General features: G+C 33.7%; 2 protein-coding genes across 2 annotated transcripts in view; both read left to right on the top strand.

Annotated features, from left to right (window-relative positions):
• Positions 1-6,849, top strand: part of LOC148612842 (abnormal spindle-like microcephaly-associated protein homolog) — a 30,602-nt gene extending 23,753 nt beyond the window's left edge. The window contains exons 18-23 of the mRNA XM_088594663.1: positions 200-349; positions 1,238-1,429; positions 2,239-2,431; positions 3,041-3,195; positions 4,731-4,880; positions 5,206-6,849. Coding sequence (XP_088450789.1) covers positions 200-349; positions 1,238-1,429; positions 2,239-2,431; positions 3,041-3,195; positions 4,731-4,880; positions 5,206-5,481 — 1,116 coding nt within the window. The 3' untranslated portion in view covers positions 5,482-6,849. The remainder of the gene's footprint in view (positions 1-199; positions 350-1,237; positions 1,430-2,238; positions 2,432-3,040; positions 3,196-4,730; positions 4,881-5,205) is intronic.
• A 13,471-nt stretch (positions 6,850-20,320) lies between these two features.
• LOC148612841 (uncharacterized) lies at positions 20,321-24,334 on the top strand. Its single transcript, XM_088594662.1, has 6 exons — positions 20,321-20,569; positions 20,782-21,000; positions 21,503-21,621; positions 22,023-22,114; positions 22,422-23,417; positions 23,937-24,334. Exons 1-6 carry the CDS (start codon positions 20,420-20,422, stop codon positions 24,059-24,061), a joined length of 1,701 nt encoding a protein of 566 aa, XP_088450788.1. The 5' UTR covers positions 20,321-20,419; the 3' UTR covers positions 24,062-24,334.
• Positions 24,335-25,569: the final 1,235 nt, after the last annotated feature.

Genomic DNA, 25,569 nt, shown 5'->3' with positions numbered 1-25,569 from the left:
ATATCCCATGGTTCTAAGCCTTATTCTTATATCAAGTCAGTGCACTGTTATTGTCTCTATAACTGCATGAGACATTTTTATATTATAAAGGTTTAAAAAACAATGATATAAGTTTTAAGAAGTATTTTCAAAATCAAAATTTGCTAATTGTTTTTACTTGAGTTATTGCTTGCTTTTTAAGAGTTCTTTGTCATTTTAGCAACAAAGACAAGTTAGACTGGTGTACCTGAGAAGGGTCTGTAGAGTGACCTGGCTAAATCTAGCTGCCATTGTGGTACAGAGATGTTACAGGAGATACAGACTGATGCAACAAGCTAGAGAAAGACTTGGCAAATTAATCATTATACAGGTAACAAATTCCTTCTCTTCTCATTTCTTTTTTTTTTTAAGTAGCTGTCTTTGTAAGAATCATGCAAAGTCTATAATATGTGATACACCCCAAAAAGGCTACACATTTTTATTTTTGTTATTTAGTTGCGTAATAGATCTATATGTTAAAATGTATAATTATACGTCCCAATCTGTCTGGTCTCAGGAGATAATTTACATTGCATTTCAATGTCATTTACAGAGTTATCTCCCTTCATTTCGAATTCTACGATGCGTTGTATTTAATTTATATCTCCTATGGAAATTGGTTATATGGAAAACCTCAGTTTAATTTATGTTTATTATAACACTTTAAAATATCAAAAATAAAAATATGTGGGCATGCCAACCATGTATCATTATGCATGGTTCTTAGCTACTTAATTTCTGGTGTGTTGAATATCTTTTAAAATGGTGAAGTCCGAGAATTGTTTATTGTTCCATTGTAACTCCAATTTGATTTTTTTTACACAGTGAACAAAAATGTAATGCACGTTTAATTTTTCATCAAGCTGAAAAGTTTTTATGCACTTTTTAATAGGTATTTCAGTTGTGAAAAAAGTAAATAAGTTGTAAAAAATCAACTTGGAATGTTTAATGCCACAGGTCCAAATCACATGTCTTTTTAACAATTCAGGAATATATTTGTGAGGGAATAATAGTCATAGAAAAACTGTTTAAACTAAAAAGGTATTCTACATGTAAAATTAAAACTAGAAAACTAAAATAGATTGTTAGACATCACACCAGGAAGGTAATATACAATATATACCCTAGTTATTTTTATAAAACATATTTAAACAAAATGTGACCAATTGCATCGTATTTCCTCATTCTTCTTTACTGTATATGTTGTGTTACATAACAGAGATGGATAAGAGGTAGGCTGCACAGACTGAAATACCTGAGGTTCCAGAGAGCCTTGGTTATTGTACAGAGGCAGGCTAGATGTTATTTACAGAGAAGGCAGCATGCAGCCCTCACAATACAGAAGTCTGTCAAGCAATGGCTGGTGGTTAGGAAACAGAAACTGAAGATCAAGGCTATAGTTAGGATTCAGGTTAGTTAGGCAATTGTATCAGGAGAAGTAATTGTGTTCATCTATTTCATGAGTTAAAGTCTCCCCATGTTCAGGCAACACATATCTTAGTTTGTCTGTGTGACAAAGTTAGTGTAAGTGTTAGTCCTCCTCTCGACTATGTTGTTTATCACATTGCAGGTTATCCAGTGGCTTTAAAATTCCTAAAAATTCCTGATTTTTTTTTTGCAGTTTATCTAAAATTCCTTTAAAAATTTGAAATTCAAAGGGAATTCCTAAAAAAAAAAACCTTATTTTTCATGTGAATTCCCAAATTTTCATGGTACTTCACTGCTGTCCTAGAAGTTTTAAATTTTTGTTTCAATGACTGCTTGTTTTTTAATGAAAAGAGTGCAACCTAATTGTCTATAAATGTTTTCTTCTCCCCAGGTCTTCTGTTGGGAATTCACAAAAGACAGAAAAGAAAGATTAAAAATTTTCTGTTTGTTACTAAATTAGCCCTTAAATTAGCCCATTTTTTCCCAAAAGGTGCTGGACAGCCTGATAATGGGCTGATACCCCACTGTTAATTTGCATGAAACACTTAAATTTAGTTATGTCCAAAAGGAGCTGTATTCTGTTTTTCTGAAGTAAATGCAAGGAGACAGTGAATAAAAAGGGAACAGGAAATCCATATTTTTGGGACAAAGACTAGACCAAGAAAAACAAGTTAAGTATACTTTCAATAGCACAAATATACTATTAAGAATATGAGTATATTTGCGGTAATATTACCCATAAATACTAGCTTTAACTTGCACTGTCTTATAAAAATATTTTGGAAATTTCAGGCAATATGGCGAGGTGAACAAGTAAGGAGGAAGAGTATTGGTAAGAAGATTGAGAAGATCAGGAAACGAGTCGAGGAAGCCAACAGATCAGCGACTGAGGAGAAGAAACTTGGAAACAGAATGGCTTCAGCTTTAGATTACCTACTCAAGTTTAAACAGCTGTCTCATATTCTGGAAGTCCTTATACATCTAGGTAAGATAATGAATCTTTTAGAAATGAATCACTTTGATTACAACTCAATTTCTTAACTTTAGATTAGAAATAAAAATCACTGCTCAATATATCTGTGATTTGACCTTAAAAATCATAATCTTAAATCAGTAATGTACATAATTTTTTTTCCCTAAAATACTGCCAAGGTTTATTGAAAATAATTAAGTTGGTGTCCACCTATTAGCATCATGCAAAAATAGAATTCAGTGAAACATCAAAAAAGGTCACATAATTTTATTTTTGGTGAAAGTTAGCTTGAAGCATTTTATTTATGGAATGGTCAATTATTTTGCATTTACGTGTTTGAGCCGTCTTGCAAGATGTTAAAATATTTAATGCATTTAAAAAATCAGTTATCTCCCTTTAAAAGAAAATGATAGTGTATTTTATATTGGCAAAAAAAGACCAAAGCATCAGCAGTGCGATGATTTAAATACATTAAAATCCTAAAACATGGTCTAAATGTGAACAAATGAAACAAAGGTCATCTACATATACAATGTAGTGAACCAAATACAATGATTACATATAAAAACGGACTTTTCCCCTGCTACTGGAAGAAAGTTTGATTCTGTCCATTTTCCTTAGATGTAGCCACTCGACTTTCTCCTGCTTGCTGTGAAAGATTTGTCTCTGTGAATGCAGTTCAAGTTATCTACAGATTGATGAGAGGATGTAATCGTAGTCAGCCTCACATGGATCTCATCAAATATTCAGTCAGCATACTGCTCAACTTAGCTAAGGTATGAAGAAACAGCCACAAATTAGAATCTGTCTTCATTACAATAAAAAGTTGTGCCAAATCATCTTTCATTACCATATTTTGGTGTGTACAGTGCGCATTTATGTATTGTGCACAGTGCAATGTTGAAGGTCTAAACATGTGAAAAAATGTTTTTTAGAATTAGGTTAAAAATTTGTAAAAATTTTGTAAGACAAAAGAAATTGATATTTTGCACTTGTTCGGTCAATTTATTTACCTTGATGCAGTATTTCCTATGAACATGTGAAGGAAAGAAACTTCTATGCAGACTAAAACATCATATAAACATCAGTAGCTACATAAATTGGATAATTTTAATTTCGAAGCATGATAAAATTGACACAGGATGTATGAAAAGACTTATAAAACAAAATCGAAAGTAAGGAAAATCTGACATTTCTGGTTTTGGTTGTAACTCAAATTTCACAATTTTTCATTTAAAAACATACTTTTAAGGAAGAAATTGTAAAAAACAATCAAAATAAGTATCAGAATAATCATTTTCTGCTGTAAAAGCATTTGATAAGGAGGGTTTGACAAACAAGGAACTAGTTACTTTTTGGTTTTTAGTGGTTTCATCTTAATTTCTAACCATGCTTTATAAGAAGGAATGTTGTACAACCTTTGTTTGAAACATGTTATTAAGTCATTTGAAGAAAATATCACTAAAAATTTTATTCTTAAAGATGTATTTGATGATTAGATAAAATTTCTTTCAGTAACATTTCACTTCCAGTTTGTTTACATTACGCAATATCTTTTCATGTACCAAAATCTTTAATGTCTTGGCCAATTTTTATGTATTGATGTATAATACACACCCCCAATGTTCTGCAAATAATTTCTATGTAAAAAGGTGCACATAATACACACCAAAATACGGTATATCAAAAATGCAGAGACTTCTACACTTCCGTTTCTCAAGATCTTGAAGATTTTAAAAACATTCAGTCCTGGCTGTAGACTTAATAATATTTTTCCTATAAATTATTCCTGCTCAGATTAAGTGATTGACCTATCTACAATGTACATGCAATTTGAAAACAGGAGCAAGTAATTTGTCACAAAGTATTAAGGCCAAAATGCTGTACATTTTTAGAATGAGCAAAGTAAACAATAAGGTGACAAATACTGAATTGAAATCAATTTCAAAGAAAATTCAATGGATATTGTCTAATCAGAAACAGATTTGACAAGAAAAGTATGTTGAAAAAGTCTGGTGACATAGATATATTTTATGTTTGACAAGAGAGTAGATGATTCTAATGTATGATTTTATTTGTAGACAAATAAAAATAAAATGAAAGCAAACTAAATTAGTAATTATTTCCTTATTTCATTCTTGAACATTGTGTTGATACTTAAAACATATTCATTTTGCTGTTCTTGTGGTGGACAAAAAGGCACAAAAAAACAGTACCAGCAAATTTAATTTTTAACACCATACAACAACCATATTTTACAACGGTAAAAATCAGTATGTTTACAGTAAATAAAATGTTTTTCCTTACCCAGTATGACAAGACAGTATATGAAGTGTATAATGTAGAAGGATCTGTCGATACATTGATAGAACTGATGCAGATTTACCGTGAGAAGGGAGCTATATTTAATTCAACGTGTATGCTGCTAGGAATACTTGGAATGCTGGATAGATGTAGAATGGTAAGTCTTGTGTTAGGGTATCACAAGTTATCTGTATTTAGTCATATTGTGGTAGGTATTACATATGATACACACTCAGGAAAATCTAAATGAAGTATATGTGAATATTTGAATGCACACAGTGAGGATTTAACCGTCTTTGATTAATTTTTAGCAACCATGACTACATTGCAAACTTGGTGCAGTTGTATGTGTTAATAGATAAAATGGGAAATGCTTGTATTAAAAATAATAATAATTTACATTGAAATTTTGTTTCTGATTTTTTTATTTTGCGTATGATTACATGTTAATTTTTTTTTTAACTTTAAACTTATTTTTTCAGGATGTTCGAGGTGACAAAAAATTATCAGAGAAACTTAGAAGCATACATTGTCTAACAGCGAGAAAACACAAAATAGATGAGTCTCGTCAACTACGCCAAGCTCGTCTCCTTGCTGCTAAGAGTTTTAATAGTTCCTTACCAGTACACCTGCCACAGAAGAAACAACACAAGATCAGACCAGACTGGGTCCTACACAAAGATAAAATGAAAGAAATCCAAGACCCACTGACTGCTGTGAACTTTGTTATGGACTCATTTCAGCTGAAACCAAAGTGATTTGCTTTTTGACTTAACTGTATGTGCATGTCTGTGTGTGTGTTTGAGAGACTCCGGAAATTGGCAGTTTTATAATTTTCTTCCTGAAATACGTTTTCTTCTCTATCTTGCTGATTATTTTTTGAAAGATGATATTTGGGCCTAGAGAACACTATATTTACCAATCAGTTTGAAAAATTTACTTTTTGAAATGAACCTAACTGCAAATTTGATTTTTGTGTAGTTAAATGGACTAGAACATGTATCAGTAAGTAAAAAAAATATCAACAAAAGGGAGGCAACTCCTAATATCAATAGTACATGTATTATTCTCAATGTTCTCTTATCTGTAGTCTTCCTTATCTTTCTGTATATTTGAAGTACCAGTGTATTACATGTTGTTACTTTTTATCATGGGTATAAATTTTTGTGGTAAGTCAACTTTTTACAGAATTTTGAATAAGTTGATTTCATTAATGCCTCTATTTTAGTTTACAAAGGAAATTTGACAAATCCAGAAAAATTGTAAAAATTTGAACCCCATTAAAAAATAGATCTTCCACAGTTTGTAAGTAAAATGTGAAGGGAAGTAATTTATGATGTCTACAAACTTGTTTTTTTTTTTCAGACTATTTACTCTTTTCTTTCCCTCTTCTCTGTCTGATCTTAGTTATGTTAGAGTGACCTGTGTATTATAGTTTATGTATGTCTTTAGAATGAACCACTCTGTACTTTGTATAACATAATTATTTTAGACCAGTTCTTTTGTCATGATGCTCATCTGCTTGCATAGTTTTATTTTTGTATAGCTCAAGTCCTTACTAGATACATTTGAAGTTTCCTTTTTTTTTTTAATGATTTATTACTTTTAAGGCAAAGCATCTGAGAATTTTAGCATTCATATTTTTTAGTTATTATATAAATGTAATGCAGCTAGGGGCATATTTTTATGAGATGGGATTTTATTTTATAACTTTATTATTTATTTTAGTTATGATGGTTGATAGAAAAGATCAGTCCACTTCTGTGTAAATTTCATGGTATATTCTGCAATGTTTTGGTCTGTATAAGTCCTATAGTGTGCTATTTAAACAAGAGTATTGGTGTGGGTATACAATTTGGAACTTTGTGTATCATAGCAATGTTGAAGAATTATCTGCTGATATTAATTATGTAGAGAACTTAAAATGTCATAATCTATGGCGTTTTGAATATCAGAAGTTGGTGTTGAGTCTAACAAATAAACTGTCTAATACACCACTTGAAATATTGCTTGTTTATTTCATCTTGTATAATACATTTTGTATTGTTATTTATGGTAACAAAATCATGTAAAACACATGTAGGTGAATGATTGCCAGTATTAAATAAACACAGCTCTGAAAAGTCTTCTTTTTTTACTTAACTGAATATACATGAAATTGTTGCACCAAGAAAAAAATTCTCGCTACCACAATGCGAGTGGTTAGAATTTCACTGCTGTGTTGCATTTTTTCTTATTAACAAATCTTGTAATTGAACTTTATATGCAAACTGAATATGAACACCTGGTTTGAATAGAAGTTTCTTAATTATAAGGAAGTTTTCTGTAGAAAATTGTTGTTTGTTCTCTGTCAGTTTTTGACCCTTTTGGAGATCATGGAAGTTTCTGAGTTATAAGGACGTTTCCTGTAGAAAATTGTTGTTTGTTCACTGTCAATTTTCGACTCTTTTTAGATCATTAAAGTTCCTCAATTTTCAGGAAATTTTCTGTAGAAAATCGTTGGTTTGTTTAGTGTCATTTTTTTACTTGGGAAATCACACTCACAATGATTACCATTGATTTCAGTTGACATTTTACAGCTGTTTTTTATTGTCATAAATCACCATTATCTGCATTTAAAGGTTGTGTGTTGGATTATGTAATTCATTAAGAAGATCAGAAGAGGAAATGTCAAAAAGGCAACACCCAACCAATTAAATTTATAAATATTAAGCAGTTCAGAAAGGTTGATTTGTGTTTCGTGGCTTAACCTGATTTGACTGGGTCATGAGGTCATGGTGAGTTGTCAATTTCTGTCAAAGATTACTTAAACTAGTAACGAAATCAGTAGATGCCATTTGACAATGACTAACTATCCAAGCACTAAAGTGAGCAACCTCTCTATTTCTTTTTGTAATCTTTTACAAATTCATTCTGAATCCCACCGTTATGCAGTGTCACAAAGCAGACACACTAATGAAAAATTAGTAGACTGGGACAAATACTAGCATCCTTACTGTGCATAAGATTTGATTGACATTATTAATTTAATTTAGTCCAAATATGGCACTGGCATTCACTTACATAGACCCAGAAAATGAAAAAAAGATGCCTTTAGTTTCAATTTTTTTAAAGGATGTTATTAACTGAGAGATACTAGACTAATGCAGATCAAACAAGCCTTGTGATTGCAGTGAATTTTATCTAATTTGACACTCGATTCTATTGCAGAATCCAGTTAACCTACACCCGAAAAATCATGCGACAAAATACAGTGTTTTATAAGATTTTAATCTTTATTTCAATTTTTGGAATCCGTAAGTTTCAATACATTGTATTATTGAGCCACTTTCCTTGATATAAAGATAACTGAATCAGATGAGTTTTACAAAAATGATAAAATATAACAATATTTTCTTTTTCTTCAGAGATGCTCTTGTCCATTTCGTTGAGGTGTAAAAAGTAAAATTTTAAATTATGAATAGTAACAACTGTTAACAGATTGGTTAACTAATTTGACATCAATCTTGGGTGCTAAAATAATGATTAATGAGTTTATATAGCAGGTTCATTTAATGTTCTTGAAAATGTTCTCAATTTTTCTTTTTTTACATAAAATTTTCGTTGAACATCATTTGTGATGATGAATGTGATGGATAAAATATTCCGTATTTAGTATACTCAATCATAGTACATCATTGGGATATAATACTAACACAGAAAGAGAATACCAATTACTAAAAATCTTCCCCGTTTTCATCTACCGTGGGAGGCTAGGTAAATATACCAAGATTTTTATTTTTGGACAAGTTTATCGTCATATTCTTAAATTCTACTTCTGTCCTCCTAAACGCAACGTACTCAAAAAACGTCAGAAAACATCATTAACAATAGCAGTTCCAGCTAAAGATTGCCATACAGTTTTTATCGTTATTACTAGTATATAACATAGATATCACTTATGTTGTGCCATTAAAAAGCCCTCGTAATCGGGCCGTCCGTGCGAGACTCGCAATAGTAGTCAAGGACGGCAAGAGTAGTCAAGGACGTTAAAAATATTTGTCATATCTAATATTAGTCTATTTTCAAATGGATTCACGTCAACTTAAAGAGTCATCACTCACCAATACTTGCTCATCTTGCAAATAAAGTGTTCAAAACATTCAAATTTACACAGATAAGGGCAGTTATTATATCAATATTTTTGAAAAATGCTGCAGTTTTCTGCATGAAACATGGGCTATTTTAAACGATTCAAATTACATTTATATACAGTCAACTTTCATTTTACAACGGCAGTACTATTGGTACTTCAAACGTTCCCCCTCCCCCCTCCAAAAAAAAAATAATAAGATAAACACTATTTGAGTTACTGTTTGTCTTCTTAGAATGATTCTCATGAAATTAATAATTCAAGCAACAATAACCCAAAAAGACTCGCACAACGATTATACTGCTAAGATCTAAAAAATGTAACGTTAAATCACTTAAGATGACTCGCAGAACAGTTACCGTAACTCTCGACAGTTTACATTGTGACATTTCTCAGTGATTCCTACAAAAATTCCCTCGATGGTTCACATTACAGCTAATTTAAATGAATCAGAATTTGACTTCTTCCAATGATTCACATCGTTATCTTATACTTTACGCAACGGATAACCCACCTACACTACAGCCACATTGTGGCTTATCTAAATGATTCACACTTTGGTTTTGCTCAATGATTGACACTACAACTTATCTTAATGATTCTAGATGATTCACACTATGGCTGTGCAATGATTCTAACTACTGTTATTTTAGAAGACCACCTCTAACTACGGAAAATCTAACATCAAGGGTATTCTAGAAAAGAGTAATCAAGGGAACCAAGGTTATAGCGGTAATCAAAAGAATGTAATCCAGGAACAAAGACCAGTCTTAGCAAACAAACATACACAATAAAGTACATAAAGTAACTAAAATCATACATACAAAGTAACAAAAGCAAATGAGCAACTCGGATTTCACTAAAAACTGGGAGCATGGACCAAGTGCCCCGGTAGGGTAAGCGCTCTCTGCTTTTCTGGAAACACCCGCCGAATTGCTCATAAAATGTCAAGTCCGGAGTAGACGAAAGAGGAAAGGAAAACTATGACACGTTGAACAATTTTAAATCTTAATTTACAAAATATGATTACGTTTGATGGTTCACTCCGTGTATACTCTGATACTGGGTACAGCGATTACAGTCCTGATGGCATACTTTCGAAAAATCACACTATGGCAAATTTAAGATTCACACTACAGCTACTCTCATGAATTCACACTTCCGTTACTCTCGGTAATTCACACTACGGTTTCTCTCAACGACTTTCACATATGCAAGAGTAATCAATGGGACGTGTTCTCGATGGTTCCCAAGTACGATTACCATCGATGATCTATAAGTCACAATCATCGGCCAGTCACGTATAGCAAATTTTCAGTACTCATGGATGAAGTTTCGCTATCGTCATATTGTTATTATTAATAAATATAATGTATTTTAACCTTACCGGATGTAAAGGTTATCTTCGTGGTATCCCTCTAATATGTTTTATTGATAAATGTGATTGATAACTTCCATGTAAGTATTTAATTCAATAAGTAAAAGTACTTTGAAATAATCTTAAGAAGATACATGTTGGGTTCATCGCATGCTAATTGTGGCGATGTGAGCTCATATTCTAGTCTATCCATGATGGTTAATCAAAAATGCTTGGTTCCGAATGCTAATGGAAAATTATCCCTAGTTCGGGAATTTCTTATACTTTCATCAGCTATATTCCTGTACTTGGTCGGAAAGGTCGTTTTCACTCAGGTGCGGATTCATAGCGGGTGGGTCCGATGTACTCCCTTAAAATGAGAAGAAAAAATAGTGGTGAATGAAATGTTGGTTTTCGACATTTTCTTCCTCGTTTCTTTTTTTTTTTAAAACAAAGCACTAATATTTTATACAATGCCAACCATTGGTTTATCTTCGGCCAAGATTGTTTTATAATGTCCAAGTTTAACATAATAAAAAATAGAAAAATATCATGTTAAACACAAACATTAATTTAAAGCTGCATATTACAAACGTAATGTGAGTGTTTATAAAATAGGTTGTATGCTGGATGTGTGAAAAATGTATGAACTTGATTTAAAATGGTCGGTACCAGGATTGGAGCCCAAGGCATGTACCGGTAAAACGGCATTGAAATTTTTGTTTCCAAACGTTCGAGTTAAATTCAGAATAACAATCTCGCTTTTATTTGGCTTTTGTCGTAACTAAGGTTAAACCACAACTTGTTTGTAAACATATCAAATAAATATCATATTTAAATTTCAAAAATGATTGATTATGATTACATCGGAAACTTTATACTACGCCATGGTTTCCTCCTTGTGTTGTTCATACAGTGCATTTGTGTTTGCAGATACACCCATCAGAAGGTCAAGGACTGACGAACATTGCGGAGTAATTACCACAATACAGTTCTGTCTGTTTTCCATTCTATAATAAATGCAACAATCTTCACCTCTCTGAAACACCTTTAATTACCAGGATTTCCAATAAGGGAACGCTCTATAAGAATGTACGTGCACTTGAAAGTTAGGAAATAATCATTAACATACAAAACTGTTAAGATAGTGGTAAAGGTACAAACTGCATGTAGACTTCAATTGACTCAACGGCCATTTAGATAGATTTTTAGTGTATTCAAAGTTTGAGGCGTTACATGGGAGATCTGTTCAAAAGAACGAGTATTTCATGCTAAAAAAAGCTTCGTCATACATCCTACGTAAGATTGCAAACGCTTAAATTCTAGATTGTGTATGGAGTTTTGAAATGACTGCCCAAGAACATTTTCCAATAACAATAAGTACTGACTTTTTCCTTGTTTTCATCATAGGCATTGACGTTTTCTTGTTCGGTAATCAAATGAACAGACACAAGACACACTTGGTAAAAAAACTATCTTTATGTCATTAGAATTGATGTCAAATATGACAACATTGTGTGCTTTTCATCTTGATTTATAGGGCAAGAACTAGGTTGCAATTAATTGAGTATTGAAATATATATTGTTAAAAGATATTGTATAAATTTTAAAATAATATAACGATTTAGAATTTCAAATTGCAAGGTCCGGTTAATGATCGAATCTCAATGCAGTTTAAATCCGAAGATTGATGTGATGATTACTTGCATAATTAATCCTCTTTGCAATAGTCATTTGATAATCAAATATGTAGACTAAGCAGAGGGGTTCAACAAGGCTGTCCCGTCTGGCACATTATATTGGAGTAATTTAGTGGGAAAACGACATAATCTGAAAGTTTCAAAGTTTAAATTGTGATTAAGATAATTATTTCCAATTTGTTGGTTTTAAGATTTGATCGACAAATGCAGCAACCATTTCTGTAAAAAATGGGAACATTCGCAGTTAAACATTCCTGGCGAGAAGAACTTTTGCACCTCTCCAGTTCTTTTTATAACTGAATATTTAAGTTCCGGTTTCGTCTTTTTTTTTTGGTTGGATGAAAGTACAGTCCAAATAAAATGAATTTTACCCTACTTTAATTTGTCAAAAATATCGTTTACGGATCTTAAATGCGTGTCATTTGAAAATTCACCGCAGGAAGTTTCTGTCATAATTTATTGTTAAATTATGCATCTAATAAATAGTCAACTAAAATTAATGATTTACTTGTAATTTCAATGATTTTTAATCTCATTATGTGTTTCAATCATTCAGTACAAACCCGGTATATTATGGGATATGTCACTAGCCTTGTTAAAGAAATACAATAGATTTGACATAAAGTATGAATGCTCATGTGATCTTTTAAAACAATATGCCGTAGATCACATCGGACAATCTTGTTCGGAATATTTGATGTTGGTCTCAAAATTTTTAGGTCGACCGAGATTGATGTGCGCCTATTCGACCCCATTTTTGGACTATGATAAAAATACACGCACTCAAAAAAGCAGTAGCATCTAACCCTCAATTTTCACAATTTTTATTAAGTTTTTTTTTAATATTTTAAAATAAAATTGTAAACCAATTTATTTTCGCGGATACTTATTTCAGCGATTAAGGATGACAATCAAATTTTGCGGTTATTTAATTTCGCTTCTAATACTCTCTCTCGCATGTATATTGATATAAGGTGACTTATAAGCTTTAATTTTTTTTGTTTTTTGTTTGTTTTGCTCGAATATGATCTTTCACGAACAGTAGGTATGACCAACGGTAGGAAGTTATTGTTTTTAGATCATGCGGGTCTTGAAACACACATACAATGTTTATAACATGGATCTATCATAGGGTTAGACTCCCACTCTGACAAGTATAAGAATACTAAATTTTATACCAGTCGGACTCTACTTTTGATAATGGAAGCAATCCCTTAGAACAGCGGAGGGTGCACACCCGAAGTTGCATCCAATGGACTTAACTTTTTTGCGTCTGCTTTGGCTTTTTATTATGACTTGATATTCATTGTCTTTTCATACCCCCTCCCCGCAAACAAAGTTTGGGGATATATAGGGATCACCCTGTTTGTGCGTCCGTTCGTCCATCCGTCCACATATCTTGTAAGCGCAATATCTCCTAAACCTCTCAAGGGATTTTGATGAAATTTTATTGGAAGGCTTGGTATCATATGAAGATGTGCATGGACGAATAGGACTCCAAAGGAAGATAATCCAAATTAAGGGTTTTACATGTGTTTAACATTGTAGGCGCAACTCCTTGTAAACCGCTGATGGGATTTTGATGAAATTTCATAGAAAGGTTGTGTATAATATGAAGATGTGCATAAAGGAATATAATTACTGTCGGAATACTTCAAAGGGAGATAATCCAAATTGAAGGTTTTACATGTGTTTAAACTCGTAGGCAAAACTCCTCCTAAACCGCTGAAGGGATTTTGATGAAATTTTATATGAAGGTTGGATATTATATGAAGATGTGTATGAAGGAAAAATAATTACTGTCGGAGGACTCCAAATGGAGATAATCCAAATTAAGGGTTTTACATGTTAAAATCTTGTAAGTGCAACATTTTTATTGTAGGTATTTACAGTGTTTTACTTCATAAATTTATACTAATGGCAACTGAATGATAACCTCTTTAAAACAGCCAAATCTGCCACCATATGAATTACCGAGTGTTCATGACTCGAACTATTTTAAGTTTAGCGTTCGTTTCGATCGATTTTGTTGTCTTTCCAGCTTTTTTTACCTGTTTGCAGAGGCAGATCTAGGATTTTGGTCAGGGGTAATGTTAATTGAAGTAAAGGCTGAGCGACGCGAGACATGAACAATTTTGGGATAGAATGTGTTAAAAATCTATCCTAATGAATGCAAACAAAACTTTTTTTAACAATTTTATGTGATGTGCGTTCGCTTGGCAAGACATTCAGACTGGCAGCCGCGCCTGGTTTTAATGCTTTTCAGACTAGTAAATGCCTGCCTTTTTTAAAAATATATTTGAGTCGTTTTTTAGAGGATATATTTATTTGTTTGGCTTTCTTTATTTCTTTTCATTTTAGATCTACGAGAACTTATTTTTTACCATTTTTATTTCTTTACAGTTGATACCGTATACACCAGTTCTGAAAAACGTCAGTTTCTCCGATTTGTCAAATTGATGACCTTTGTGTCAATTTCGTCCAGATACCAAATCCGATTGGTTGGTTCACCAAAGAGGCGGGGCATATAAAAGTATGTGTCAGTCACACGAATTTTTCATGCAGGAGAATAAGAAGAGGCGATGATAAGAGAAGTTGTGTGTGCGGGTAAATTCAAATGAATGAATGGAAAACGTACAATTATGAGTACATTTTTGTACCACTAAGAATGTAGTTATGAATGTAAGTAGAGGCGTTATTAGGTTATCATGTCTTTCGTGTAAATCGAAATAGTCAACGCGGACTAAAATCTAGAAGTCTAATTTAGTATGTAATGGTCTACTTTCTTGTTTTTTTTTTATTTTCCTAAAACAAATTGCCATCGAGCAAGAAGCTTATGGGGCATTGCCATTAACATATGGGCAAGTGGCTAAACTACGCTGTGTTGTAATGAAAAAAAAGACAGACATTTCATAAATTCGAACCTTTGAGAAAAAATAAATAAAAACTCTAACACATACACACACACACACACACACACATAACATACCTGGTCAATAGTTCTACCTAATTTTCGGAAAGTACAATCTGATCAAAGTATCCGTCCGTCCATTCGTCTTTCCTCCTGTCCATTCATAATTGTTTCTGCAGTTTCTTTGCCATTTGATATTTGACAGATTTATTATAGAATTTTTTCCACAATATATAAATTACTGGGATGGGGAGCGTCTACTTCTATTCCGTTCCTACATACTCCAAGTCAGAAAATAGCTTGCCAGTCAACCTCTAGCACTGCTTGAGTAGGGAGCGTCGGGCATCGTATAGTGTTTTTGTTTCTTTTTCTATTTTAGATGCAGTGTTGCTATGTTTATTTATGTCAATGACATATTACGAAGTTGTTTTTGTTATGACCACGTAACAAGTCTGAGAACAATGTTACAAAAAGTTAAAAGTACACAGTTGTCAAACATCAAAATATAGCTCGAACATGAAAGCAAATATATGATTATGTTGTGTTCACTAAGTCGAGCACATTCCGTGTTACAATAGTCTGCATTGATTATCAAAGCTTGTTGGCTAGCAGTTATCCGAGATCGGTCAAAAGTAATGAAAAAAAAATTAAAAAAATGAAAGTATACACAATAAAGAATGATAAAATAGATAAAATAACTAGGAAAATGAACTTAGCGTCATTACTCAAAAGTTTTTTCTTCTCCATCGAAAAAAAATAAAAATAATAGAAACTTTGATTTGAGTTATTCCTTATCGATTAGTTATTTCTATTTTAAAAGTAAAAATTGTGCAAGATTTTTTTTATTTCTGTGAATACCTGCGATTCTTTTATATGCAGAAGCTCATTATGAGATTTAACGGCACCATAAGCAGTTTTTTAAAAAGATTTTGCAAAACACCTGTCAAATCTAATTTATTTTCCAGTGAAGTCATTTGCTGAAAAACGGACGGAGTATACATGGCTCTTTTTGATATTAATATATTTCTGCATCGGCTCTGGAATCGACTGATGGTGTAGCACCCGACTGTATGAGAATGTAAGGGGGATAACTCACATACGGAGGTCAGCCAGAGGTTCCCCGTGGCGTTTCAGTCGTGACTATGATAAGTGGCTCCGTTGTGAAAGACGAGGAAGTTCGCTAGTACAATGTCCGCAATGTCTCCACAATAGATACAGGCATTCTAGCCGGGCTTGCATAAGGGCATTTCATAAGTCATGATTGAAGCGTTATTGCAGCTATTCTGTAAACTTGAGAAGGCATATACATGCATACATGCGTATGTAAATATAGAAAATGTTCACTCTTTTCGTTTCTATCAAAAGGTTTCGTGAAAATACTATTATTAAGGACAAATTATTTTAAAAATTGTTGCAATACTGAAATCCGACAGAAAAGAAAATAAAAGTAAATGGTATAGTTGATTTAGCAAGTAAATAAATCTTGATTTCAATCAATATCATCTATCATTCAAACGAAGAAAAACACCTGCCTAGTGAAAGTACATCTTGCTTTGATCCATAAACTGTTTGTGACAATTATCAACTTTTAGATAAATGTAAATGTGGCGGTTTTTAACATTATGTTTTTACTTTCACAACAAAATAAAATCATTTGTTTTTGGTTGTTAATGCCTCCTGCTTGTCAGTAGCACAATAAGCAATTCGGGACTTTTATCCAATAAAGGTTTTTTTTAACATCAAATTTGTTCTAGATGGTACTGCCTTGTTTCCAACGGGAATAAAGGGTCTGTTAAAACTAGTTAGTCGCTAATTATCAAATATTCTATGCCACTGATTTTGGCTGGCTTAAACATCCAGGCTAATTCAATACTCTGCTTAACTTAACTCTCAATCAATCACATCCTCCTAAGTCAGGGTTTTGAGTTCACTATCGCTCCCTCAAACCCCTGACATCACTCATTCATATTTAGCGGGTATCATCCAGCACCATCTAGTGAGTTACTTAAATTTAACCCGGATCAAAAATCCAATCAAATCACTCGTAATAGAAACTCTTCGATGTAACTTACAAAGTGGCTACACAAAACGTCATTTTTTTAGTAAAGACTCTACACAGAATCTACAGGTATCATTTTTGCTCATATTGCATCATTTGTGACATCATACAACTTTCAGTTACCATATTGGATCGTCCATTACCTCGTATTATTGTTTACCTTTCCAGAGATATTTTATGTTAAATCGATTTTCATTGGTGATTCTCATCCGAAGAAGCAACCAATCGGAATTGGCTGGACGATACCCGATAAATATGAATGAGTGATGTCAGGGGTTTTGGGGAGCGAGAGTGGACTGAAAACCCCGATTTGGGAGGATGAATCAATCAATGATTTTTCTCATTTTTTTACGGCATAGATATATGTATGGACTTGATAAATCACAAAAAAAACCCAAAACTTGAGGATTCTAGGTCGGTTTAGGATGACTATGCAAGGATGATGATTGAAATATATATTTATGTTTTTCTATTTTACATCTTTTGATATCGTACATTTGTACAATATTAGTGAAATAAGCGTATTTCTTTTTCGAAAATATACTGAAATTTTAGAACTATATTGTTGTGTAACGCAACAGTTCGTCAATCGGCCAAGATCGGCAAACTTCAAGTGAGTCCGGAATTGTACATACTCAAACGAAGGTGCGATGTTCTTTCACAGAACGATTATCATTTCTGCATTCAGATCTACACTTCATACATTCATCTCCTACTAAAATCATGCAAAATGAAAGCAAATCAAGAACAATAACTCTTGCAGAGTGCCTATTTCATGTACAATCTATATATTTTTAATCTCAAAAGCGCAACAACCATATGAAAAACTAAGACTGGTTATCTGATCCGAATTTGTTTCTGAACAAGAAATAAAACTCAATTCGGTGGGTTTTTTTACATGCATGAATCACCTGCTGTCTGATTTTTAGAAAGACTGCTACTTAATATCTGTCCGCCTGAAAGTCATGCATATTTAGAGTAAGACGATTTGCGTATTTGAAAAATGTAACATACATGAATATAGTTTTATGTTATAACGACAATGGTTATGGTAAATATGTCAAATAGGCAACAACCCCGTCGGGATGAAAAATATCAGCTCAAGGCCACCCATTGGTCTTCAATGAATGACGAAGAAACCCTCACCACACAAGGGTAGGCTGTAGCTGGCCTCAAAACAGCATTATACACAGGTACAGCGATCGAAATAATTGCCTCATATACTCCAGCAGCATAGGGGTAAACTGAAAGTGAAAACGAAACAATAGATGTAAGTTTGCTAGAAGTATTTTATTCGTCGATTGTTTTTTTTTACACAAAACCTTTTAGTAAAATATATTGGAGGTAAAAGTATTGTAAAAGTTTCGCAAAATAAGGGTTTTCTTCCCTTAATTAATCGAAAATTTCACTTCGTTTGATTAAGACGTTTATGGTAAATTACAAACCTTTCAGAACAACACAAAAATATAGTGTCTTTCCACCAATAAATCAACACTTGCGTGATTCTAAAAATACCAGAATACGAAATTGTTTTATCCTTTAGTTGTAAGATGATACGCGATAACAATAGTCAGTAGAGAAGTGTTAGCTATAAATGTGGATAATTTGTCAGGAAGTATTTGAACCTTGTCTTATACACCTAACAGGAAGTATTTGAACCTTGTCTTATACACCTAACACAAAAAGTATTTTAATGAACGATACATTCTTCATATATACAGTGGCCTTGACACTTTAACCATATCCTTATAGAAGTATGCCAGGAAACGTCTGGAATAATTGATATTATAGTTATGAAACATATCATTCAGTGGTACCAAGTAAATGTAACGTATCGGGTAACATTTCCCTGTTTCGTACTACGTCTTGTGTCCTTCATAAGACATTTTTGCTTTCTATGTATATAATAAGTCCGACACAGTAATTGTTTGTCAAGTTAATGTGTTATGCCAAAAATGTTTAAGTTCACTTTGTAATTTTCATGCTGGAGACACCTAATTTACATTTCTCGGTAGGATGCGAATTTTCTTTGACACAGATAATCTCATTCCGCATTCGGATCAAAGCTTATATGAACTTAGAACAGTAAATCTATATCTGGATGTTTATCAATAATTGCATACACTGTATGCTGTATACAATATTTTGATTTATTTGCTATACATCAGACTCAAAAGACACGCATATTGCATATTTCATTATTTGTAATGAATTGCATTGCATATTTTAAGAACTAACAGGATCAAGGTAGTTCGTGTATGATATAATTCACGTTTTCCAATTTGCACAGATATTTTACCATCTTTTGAATGTAATGTAGAATAAACCCATGGCTTTCTTTCAGTTTTTTTTTTAGTTGTGAATGCAATTAGCCGATTTGTTGTTTTCCCGTTATGGTTTTCTTAGAATTAAAAAAGACAAGGGTACATTTTTTCATGCAGAATAATGGAGGACAAAGTCCTCATGACGGTAACCTATACAAATTTAACCTATGACATTAGAAGCATTACATGAGAGCCCGATTTCAGTCTGTTGGGAAGCTTGCCTTTAACACAGAGAAATGATCTTAACTAGTTTTGTTACTTTTAGCAAATGTTCAAAGCCATAGCTCACACCTTAAAACTTCGCAAAATTATGAAGAAAAATAAATCGTAGTTAATGCAAAACTGTTAAAGGCATAAAATATCAATATATTCAACTTATCTTCTTACAGGTTACACCTGCCTCATTTAATACATTAAAATGATCTTGATTTTTTTATTCTTCTTAGAAATTACCATACTTAATACGCTTAGCAATTCATATAAGTGACTGAAGAATAAAGTAATACGTTAAATGGAAGGTGTAACGATTAACACGTTGTAATGCTGATTTCTTCGTCACTGGTGGGGACGGACAAGGATATCCATTCTTGGCCTTGTATTTTGCTAATATTTTCGTCAGTACAATTTACATTTATATTGAAAATTACATCACCTTGAGACCCAAATTATTTCAAACACGCTATTCTTGAGCCTCAAATTCAAATTTTATATTATCAACCTTTCCTGTGTCCAATAAATTATTAAAAAAAGATATATATATTACTAGTATAAGTGTAAGATTTATAAGCTCACATTCATCTGAACTTAACCAAGTTCATATAAGTTCGAATTAAAGTAAATACCAGTGCACGTACACGAAAATTCTCTAAGTGCAATTTCATTTTTTATGCTTTTATCATCATTTTTAAAAATCACAGACATAATTAAATTCAATTAAGTAACCTTTTTGCGTTGGCGTTTTTCGTTTACATACATCAGTACAGCGTAATGTTACAAAACATATGATTATTTGTCATACATTTTCTGTGCGTAAACAAATATAATCATAAAGGAGAATAACACATAAATAAAATAATCATAATTTCCCTTGTTGTCACCTTTTGCCAATAATTACCTGACAATAAAGTTCCGACCAATCACCTACGCTTACCAAAATCTATATAAGAAATTGACATCGTTCGAGAAAGCTATATTGTGTTGTAAGACTTTAAGTATGAGCAGGATGTTTGTGAATTTAGGACTTTTAGCGTTTTCTGTATGTGTTGTCAGTGCTTATATTCCGATGACCGCATATAAACAGCAGATTTTGAATATACATAACGATGTTCGTCGGATGGAACCAGCAGCTAACATGCAAAAAATGGTAAGAACTTGTAAAGTTGCTTGCATAAAAAGATCTTATTTTATTTAGTTTTTTAAATTAATTCTACGATCGAAGATAACGTGATTTTCTGTTCAATTTATATGTAGTATTTGATATTTATCAATTAAAATTCGAAACTTTAAACATTGACGTGATGTTTTTTTTTATTGCACCATTCAAGTTACCGATATTTATTTTTTTTCAATTCATAGAAATGGAACACTCAGTTGGAAAGAGAAGCAACAGCATGGGCAGGTCAATGTATGTTTGACCATCAAAATGCTGGTCGAGGGGAGAATTTAGCCATGCATACAGCTCCGTGGGATTATACAAGATTAATATCTGTAGGAATTCAAATGTGGGCCGATGAAAAACGACAGTATACTTATGGAACTTCCGGATTTTCACAAGCAACAGGACACTACACACAGGTAATTTCATTTAAGTCGACGAAGGGCTAAGTTGTGTATGCTTTTCTCACATTTAAAAAAAATAGAAAAATATTTAAGAATATATTACTTGACATGATGCACATAGGTTTTACCGCTTTACTTTGAAAGTACAATAAATGGTATTTTTCTATAATATACTCGTTTTTTTGTGTAAAAAATGGTAGCCTTTTATTTGAAATGTATTGAATGCATGAGTCATTATTGTTTCGACAGGCTTGTCCACTTATGAAATTTTAACACAAACACCAAGACAGAACACTCGCACAACCAAAAAAAAAAAAAAAAAGAAACAACAAAAAGATAAAAAAAAAAAACAACAAACAAAAAAACAAAACAAAACAAAACAACACAGAACAACAAAACATAACAAAACAAAACCAATCAAAACAAAACAAAAACAAAAATGGCACCGTTGTTATCAGTTAAATATCTTATTTTAATCAATGCGTTAGATAAATGTGTGATTGTTGTTTGTTCTCAGATGGTTTGGGCTGATACAACTGATGTCGGTTGTGGAATGGCACGTTGTCCAAGTCTCTCTATGGGCGGTGGGTCACCGATGGCCAATGCATGGTTCCTCGTCTGTTTTTACAGTCCAGCGTAAGTTTTGTAGAGTGCAGCAACTACTTAATTAAAAACCTAACTGTCAAAATGTAACTGCATGCTATGCTTTTGCTACGTAAATACAAAAAAAATCATCAGGCGTGGATGTGGGTCCAGAGATTTTGCCCGCAGAAAGGGAGTCCAGTAGAAGGAGGTGCTATTATTTGCTCAATTTTGCCCAAATTTTTCACGAAATTAAAATATTTTCTGACATGAATGGGGAGGAAGGGTTTAAACCTCGAACCCCATGGATTAGTGATTGAGGCAGATTTACTGACTCTACAGTTTTAATAAGAAGCAAAGCATTCGTTGAACGTGTTTTCTTTCTCAAACCAAATAAAACGTTGCAGTACGAAAACTGATTGGAGTTCTTATTGTATTTGAAATATTTTTTCCAGCGGAAACTTTATTGGACAGTTACCATATGTATCTGGGCCAAAGTGTTCACAGTGTAAAAGAGGACAGACATGTCACCGAGGACTATGTTCGAGTATGTATGATTTAAACACGATTTATCATCCTTGCCTAATTAAATCATTCAATTCACGACAATAAATCCTTCAAAAGAAATCATAATTGAACATGCTAAAATTTATAATGATTCACAATTAAAAATAAATTTTTATTGATTAGTTATGAACTCTACGATTTGCATAAAAAAGAAAGCGTATTGTTAACTGAAGAAAAATCAACTTGCAGTGTCTTATCACTTATCTCAAGATTAAAAATACTTTAAGGTTTCTATGGAATTTTCATTGAAATTGCACCTTTGCTAAAATATTTGCTGCGAATTTTAGGTGGCCCAGCACCCAGTACACCGGTGCATGGTGGGGCTCATGGTGGAGCAGGCGGTCTTGGTGGTGGTAGCCCTGTCGGACATAGCCCTGCTGGGCACGGAGGACCAATGCCTGCTGGTGGTCCTGCTGGACATGGACCGGGTGCCGGAGGTCCAGTGCCAGGTGGTCCTGCTGGACATGGACCGGGTGCAGGAAGTCCAGCGCCAGGTGGTCCTGTTGGACATGGGCCAGGCGCTGGAGGTCCTATGCCAAGTGGTGCAGGTGGTCCTGCTGGACATGGGCCTGGCGCTGGAGGTCCTATGACAAATAGTGGTGGCAGTCCTGTTGGATCAGGGCCTGGAGGAGTCGAAGCTGTTATTAACGGATTACACGGAGGCGGTGAGGCTGGCGGACACGGACATGGCCCTGGTGCTCCTTTGCCAGGTGGAGCTGGTGGAAGCCCTGTTGGACAAGGCCATGGACCAGAAAGTCCGATGGGTGGAGGTGGCAGTCCTGTTTTACAAGGTCTCGGTCCTGGAGGTCCGAGCAGCACCGGTGGAATGGGAGGTGCGCCATACCCATTAGATCCAATGGGTGGAAGTCCAGTAGGTGGCGGCGCAGGCGGGTCACAATCAGGTTCACCAACAATTGGAGGTAGTCCTGGAATACCAAGAATAGAATTTATCGGGGGAATGCCAACTATATCAGTCGGTACACCCCCAGGAGGAGTCCAAGGAGGAAGTGGTGGTTCCACCGGTGGTATGAGAAGTTCACAACTAGGTAACTCAATAATCAGCAAGACACCATTTAGTCAGATTAATCTGTGGGAATGGACCACTGGTATTCAACCTAAACAAGGAGCTGGGCAGAGTTGCAGGGATAGGCAGACTTGGTGTGCAACATGGGGAGAACTGTGTATGGATCCTAAACACTCCACAAAAATGGCTTCACAATGTCCCCGGACTTGTAATAAATGCCCAGCAGGTGGAGCTGGTGGAGCAGGCGGTGCAGCAGGAGGTTAGTGCTTAGTTTTAGCCGTTTTGTTTTTTATTCATTTGTTTTTGTTTTATTAAGGTGAGGTATCGATTTTGATAATGATTTTCTTGAATGCTAGTGTCATATACGTGTTCTGCTTTGAAATTGGTGTAGCTATTATTTCGCTTTGATAGCTAGACTGTCACCGCTGTTTTTTTTATCGTGGTGGTATTAGTATATGGCTTCAGTTGTCGTCAGCTTAGATTATCCTATCATATTTGTTTCAATCATACCATTGAATTCTATTAATTCTAACTTAAAAATGCTATTTTTGTGCACTACAGGACCGAAACAATGCATCACAATGTCGTTAACGGAAAGAACATATAACATATAAAGCTATGTTTATGGTCGACTTGAGAAAGTTAGGGACAGTAGACAAAAAAACATGAAAAATATGATTGTGAAAAAACTCTACTACGCTCCTAATCATATTAAAACATATGTTGCAATTATCATGCAGTGTTATCCAATTAATTCTTATCTATGTCTATGTTTTAGGACAAGGACCATGTGTTGATTCTGTGGAAGGCTGTATGTTCTGGAAACAGATTGGAATGTGCAATATACCGTTTTATCAGAGTTACATCATGGAAACATGTGCTCTGACATGCAACCTGTGTTAAAACAGAAATCCAGAACTCAGAAACCACTTCTACAAAATGTCCCAATACTACTGAGTGACCCTGAATCCAGAAGGTCAAGGCTACGCTAGAAAGTTCACGGGTGGAGACAGTTGATCTATGTGATTTATGATATATAGAATTCCATTACTGAGGGGTTGGTCGAACTTGGAATAGAACTGTATTGTCAATCTGTGATGACACGTTAAAAATATATGTTTACATGTACTTGTAAATTTTGTTGTCTTTAAGTTAAATATAGATTTGTAATATAAATGTAGTCCTTATTATATATTTCATACACTAAGATAGTGTTTATTTCATGACATAAATCATGTACAAATACTTTAAAGACAAGGAATTCAATAGAGTATAAGACAAAAACTTGGAAAAAACTGTAAGCAATGCTCACTAAATTGATAACCAACTCCCCCATGTTGAGGAATGACATACCGGTAGTCCATGATTTGCTAAATGAGACCTGAATAAAAAGTCAACCGTTCAAATCAAAATATCAAATAGGAAGTGCATATCTTCAATATCTGATAAAGATTATGTGAACGTTTCATCACATTTCATTCAGTGATGTACGAGGAGTTGCGGCTTAGGGGATGGTACCCCTCTGTGTAAGGAAATACGGACAGAAGGACGAATACTGACCCTACATACCCCCACTTTGCAAGCAGACATTTAAATACTACTATAGTCCATTTGAGTTTTATGAATCTTCGAAAAAAGCACGCTAAACAGGCGAATCTTGAATTAGAGCTTGTATCCCGGTTTCCGTTTCCTCATAACTTGGCCGTATGGGAGGTAACGCCTGGATGTAATGAACATTAGTGCGCATTTACATAAATTTCATCTAAAAGCAGACGACAAACACCGCGCCGTTTAAACAGATGAACCCAAATGGTATCTTGGTGAAAAATAGACAACGAAGATTTCGATTTTATAAACTTGTATACGAAATATATAGCCGATTTTTTTTTAATTTTTAAACGAAATATACAGGCGATATTTTTGAATTTGTTTACGAAATATATAGGCCAGTTTTTGACATATCACAATGATGGTTCTCGTCTGCATAATAAGCAAGTCGTACTTGCTGATGGTTGGTGTCCACCTAAATTTAACAAGTACTATCTTTAAAAATGGATAGCCGACGCAGTAAAAATTGTACTTTTAACTTATGAAATTCTGATTTCATTCAGGAAATAACACATAGCACGCAATTTTAATTTTCGATACAGTATTTTCGAACTCAACTAAGTTATCAGTATTTGGCCACTCGGGAAACAGAACTGTGATCAGGTGACTTCCGTTTCCATGGAAGAGCGTCTTTAAGGTCAAAGGGAAAAAAGCGAAACTATACCGACTGCGTCGGAAAAAATATTTTCTCACCAATCATATGTTTATGCAAATCAAAGTCTTCCAATAAATCACAACACTCTAGGGGAGTCTTTTTTTTCTCTTGTAGTGCCGGCATTTTCGTCAATGTTACAAAAGAAAGG

Source organism: Perna viridis, chromosome 7 (genome assembly GCF_037379345.1).
Source record: "Perna viridis isolate PV_CMFRI_1.1 ecotype Kerala chromosome 7, ASM3737934v1, whole genome shotgun sequence".
In the NCBI taxonomy this organism is placed as follows: Eukaryota; Metazoa; Mollusca; class Bivalvia; order Mytilida; family Mytilidae; genus Perna; species Perna viridis.
The sequence above is the reverse complement of the archived record's forward strand: the minus strand, read 5'-3'. Positions and strand labels throughout refer to the sequence as shown.